Source organism: Medicago truncatula, chromosome 5 (genome assembly GCF_003473485.1).
Source record: "Medicago truncatula cultivar Jemalong A17 chromosome 5, MtrunA17r5.0-ANR, whole genome shotgun sequence".
Taxonomy (NCBI): Eukaryota; Viridiplantae; Streptophyta; class Magnoliopsida; order Fabales; family Fabaceae; genus Medicago; species Medicago truncatula.
In genome coordinates, this window is record NC_053046.1 from 36,427,244 (window position 1) to 36,432,020 (window position 4,777).

At 33.3% G+C, this 4,777-nt stretch overlaps 1 protein-coding gene across 1 annotated transcript; it reads right to left on the reverse strand.

The window, feature by feature from the left end:
- Positions 1 to 461: 461 nt before the first annotated feature.
- Positions 462 to 2,592, reverse strand: LOC11415805 (probable aquaporin PIP-type 7a). The gene is made up of 4 exons (XM_003616538.3): positions 1,954 to 2,592; positions 1,226 to 1,524; positions 946 to 1,086; positions 462 to 846 (listed from the first exon to the last, which is right to left on the reverse strand). Exons 1-4 carry the CDS (start codon positions 2,288 to 2,290, stop codon positions 754 to 756), a joined length of 870 nt encoding a protein of 289 aa, XP_003616586.1. The 5' UTR covers positions 2,291 to 2,592; the 3' UTR covers positions 462 to 753.
- Between the last annotated feature and the right edge of the window lie 2,185 nt (positions 2,593 to 4,777).

Below are 4,777 nucleotides of genomic sequence, written 5' to 3' on the forward strand. Positions count from 1 at the left end.
GGATGGCCGCGTCGCGCCGTGTTTCCGCTTTGACAACAGAGGCTACAACACAATAAAGGTTAAGGCTTTGTGTCTAATTCACACGTACATGTGCTCTTAGGCAAGTGTGAGACAAGTGTGATTATCCCGACTCAAATCATGACCCAACAAAATTTGATCCAAGAACAAAACCAAATTATAGGATAAGTTTTTTCTTGGGGCTATGATAAAAAATCAATTTTAAATTCTACAACACGAAATCCTTTATTGATGAAGAGAATGGTCCCTTTTGTTAGGTAATAAAAACGCCCCCACACCCTCACCCAACTCCCTTTTTCTCACGGTCCATCCCTAGATTTCGAATTTCAATTCAATTACCTTACAAATGATAACGAACGCATGCATAAATAAAGAAACCCAAACTTGGCGTATACTCTAGGGTAGTGGACAAATGAATCATGATAGTGTTAAGGGACAAAAAATTCAGAAATGATGACTAGAGTGTTATTTTAGATTTGGCAAAATACACATTCACACCCGTACATCACACATGAGCTGGACCCCATTATTTCCAACTCAAAACCATAGGAAAATTAGGCCATTACTCAACACACACACATGCTACACCTAATAATCATAATAACATTACACATTTACATACAAATTACAAAATACAACACTTGAAATTTTGAAGAAAACAAGGAAAAAGAAAAGGATGATGATGAAATGAAGCCCACAAACATGTCTTGATTGATCACGAACCGTTTGATTCGATTACTTAGACTTGAAGGGAATGGCTCTGATTACAACCACGTGGTAGAGTGCTGCAAGAGCTGCTCCAATAAATGGTCCCACCCAGAAGATCCACTGCAAGAATAATAATAATTAATGAACACACAAGACAAATGAGATAGAAAATTCAGAAAAACAAATATATAATTTTACAAAAACAATTTTTCAACTTACGTGATCATCCCAACCAAGGTCCTTGTTGAAGATAATAGCAGCACCAAGACTACGAGCAGGGTTAATACCAGTTCCAGTAATTGGGATAGTGGCCAAGTGAACCAAGAACACAGCGAACCCAATTGGCAATGGTGCCAAAATCTACTCATAAAATAAGTCACACAAATAATAATAAGTTATGATTTTAATTTCTATATAGTTATTAAGTGTATATGATTAAAGTCAAATGTTTATAATAATTCGACGGTTATGATTGATTGACAACGTAAAAAAAACTTACGGGAACATGAGAGTCTCTAGCGCTACGTTTAGCATCGGTGGCTGAGAAGACGGTGTAAACAAGAATGAAAGTGCCAACAATTTCAGCACCAAGACCATCACCTTTGGTGTAACCAGGAGCAACAAAGTTGGCACCACCTTTCAGATCTCCAAATCTTGTCTTTCCTTCAAAACCTTTCACAACACCAGCACCACAAATAGCACCCAAACATTGCATCACCATGTAGAACAATGCTCTTGTCAATGACAATTTCCTTGCCAAAAATAGCCCAAATGTGACTGCTGGATTTATGTGACCACCTGCATCACACAGAGTACATAATTTTAGATCAAAACCAAACTAACATTAGATAGATACATTTAATTACTTTTGTTTTATCAAATTATTTATTTTTGTTGTAATATTTTATCAAAATTATTATGAATATGTCCTTATCATGGTAGTTGTTACTTGTCAGTGTCACTAGCACATAGTTTATGTTATTCTTTTAATTTAACTTTAGGTGAGCTTATCTTAACTACACAAAAAACTGCTAATATATTAAAGTTAAATATGATTTTAATCTCTATAAAATTACACTTTCTTAAATTTCATTCAAACTGGTCCATAGGAACAACTAATTTAGACCTATAACAGAAAAATAGAAATAAAAATTGAACAAAATTTATGAATAAACTAACCTTAAAAATATTATAAGTACTAAAAACAGAAAATATTATATTCTATACCTGAGATTCCAGCAGTACAGTAAACAAGAGCAAAGATCATGCCACCAAAAGCCCAAGCAATTCCTTGAATACCCACAGTCTTACACTTAGAATCAGCTCTAACAACACCCATAACAGTCAAAACAGTGATATAAAGAAAAAGGAAAGTAGCAACGAACTCAGCTATCCCAGCTCTGTAGAAAGACCATGAAGTGAGTTCAGATGGCTCAAACAAAGGTGCTGGTGGTGGCTCTTGATAGTCCTTAGGGTCATCTTGGCTTTGAGCTGCTATCCCAAGTGGTTGTCTTTCTGGGAATTTGTTGGCTCCTAGAGACACATCCTGTTCTTTAGCTTCCATTTTTGTTCTTAGGTTTGGGGTTTTGGATTGTGTACTTGTGTTTTGTTTGTTGTGTGAGTGAAGAGATAAGAAGCGGATTTATAAGAGGAATTGATTTGAGTTAATGGAAGTGTGTGGGTCCTACGATGTGTTTTTTTAATGATTTTGTTGATAGGAGGGACCAGTTGTGAAGGGTTTGTCCTAGCTGGCGGGATTCTAACCACTTATGGTAAGACCCACCATGTTCCGCGCAGTACTGGAACGGGGATTACTTTGCTGTTCCAAGAGAAATAGTTTTCCTTCTAATATTTCAAAATGTTTGATGAAAATGATATTAACCCAAATGAAGGAAGTAATAAGTGATGAAAATGATTTTCCTTCTAATATTTATGTATGAAACAAATACATAAATTCTGGTCCAATTTCCACGTGTATTTCAAGGGAGTTAATTATGTTGGGCGGTGGACATTGTCAAAGTGGCTTACGTCTCTGAATTGACACGTGTTGCTAGAAATTGTTGTGTAATTATGCATTGCATTTAACAGTCGATTTCGTGAATTATAAATGAGCACACAATAATCCTTTTTTTTTTCTTATTGTAGGCGGCTACCATTACTGTGATGTGACGAAAGCGATCACTTGGTTTTGTTTGTTTATAAATGGGATGAATCAAAGTAGATTTATATATTATTATGATCATGATTTTCATGTTAATAACACCAAAAATCACTTGTAAATTTAAAATACCTTGCTTGAATTACAATTTATTGAAACTAATAGTTAATGATATCTACAAAAGACAATTTTTTTAAGTGGTTAATCAACTTTTACAAGGGCGAATTGTTTAGGAAAAATTGACTCCAGTCCAAACAAATAATTTTATAAAAAAAACTTGAAGAGAGAAAACAATCCCATAATTTTTGAAGAAAAAAATACGATTCCATAATTTGGCTGATGATTTACATTAATAATCTGAGCAATGATATAGATGTGGTTTTCTGAATGTTTTTTTTTTTTGGAGAATTATGAATGTTGTTTGTAAGCTTTATAAGCAGATTGATGTTGTAATTTAAAAATGATTAATGTTGCAACTTATTGTTCGTTTATATGTAATTCTCCAATTCATAATATATAAAATATATTTTGTAAATTTGTACGTAAAAAACATGGTTGGCACAAGGCTGTCAAAAATTAACTAATCTCAAATAATAGTATTTGCTAATTATCAAGTAGAATTGTTCATTTCCTGAAAGAGAGAAAAAAAATAGAATTATTCATATTTTTCTCATCACGAGGATAGTAGCCTTTTGGTATTTTTGTTTTGTTTTTATCATCATGGATGAGACAATGATTAAGTCTAATTAAAACAGCCTTAAAAATCTTGAAGTACTAGCTTAACTGGTAAAATGACGAAATTGTTAGATCGAATGTCATGATTGGGGTTCGGACCCCGATACCTTCACTTGTGTGTGTGAGTTTATAATGACTTTGTCATTTCGTAGATCTACCAAAAAAAATACACCCTTAAAAAAAGCTTAATTAAATACAATTGAGATACCATCACTGCATACAAACAATAGCAGCTTTCGTTTTCGCAGTTGGATTATAAAAGCTTTATCTTTGGGCAATAGATAAATAAGTTGTTATCCCAAAAGCACATGAAACAATTTAAATATTCTTGGTGCATTATTATACTAATCGTATTATACCTAATGCACATTTGTTTAGTATCTTGATTAGTCTAGATGACTTGTCTAGATAACATTGATTAATAAAATCAAATGGTTCTTTATAATTTTAATCAATTAATTGTGAGCCAAAATTTTTGGTATCTTTTGCAATATTTCATCATCATTCTACTCTGGCAGAAAGCAATAGGTTAGAGAGGAACACTCCAGGAAGATTTTGGGTGGCAGGCCCCCCTCATATATCCTTTATGTCTTTTCTGTTATTTGATTTGAAAACTTAAACTAGAAACATTTACAAAAATAGCTAAGCAGCTCAGATCACAAATTGGTAATTCGCATCATGCTTTCCGTTTAAGTGTGGTGATTACAGTTCCACTCTGATAGTTTGACAAATTACTGTTTTCCATAGTAAAATGATGCCTTTGAGATTTAAACATGTTATTAACGCTAACAACTACTTTAAAAACCCTTGTTAAAGAAGTAATTATGGCATGAGTACTGATATTTGAACAACTATTTTTTACAACTATTATAACAACTTCTTTTTCCTCTCTTTCTATTGGTCAAAAACAAGGGAGAGAAAAAGGAAGAGGAAGAATAAAAACATAGTATGAGTATGAAAGAGAGAGTTGTCAAGAAATTATCGTAAAATGGTTGTGCAAATATCATTTTTCTTATAGCAGTACGGTACTATTAGCACATATAGTCTAGTGGTTTGGCCGAAATCAACAGGAGATAATCCTTTTCCATCATATCAACTTCTTGTTCACACAATCTCTAACATTCACTCTCTAACTAGGTGGAAGTCGTGTGGGTTCAC

Coding starts and splice junctions, on each gene's coding strand:
- LOC11415805 (XM_003616538.3), bottom strand. CDS start 2,290: ATGGAAGCTAAAGAACAGGATGTGTCTCTAGGAGCCAACAAATTCCCA. Junction 1,087..1,225: donor CTAGAGACTCTCATGTTCCC/GTAAGTTTTTTT, acceptor TTTTATGAGTAG/ATTTTGGCACCATTGCCAAT. Junction 847..945: donor ACCTTGGTTGGGATGATCAC/GTAAGTTGAAAA, acceptor TTATTCTTGCAG/TGGATCTTCTGGGTGGGACC.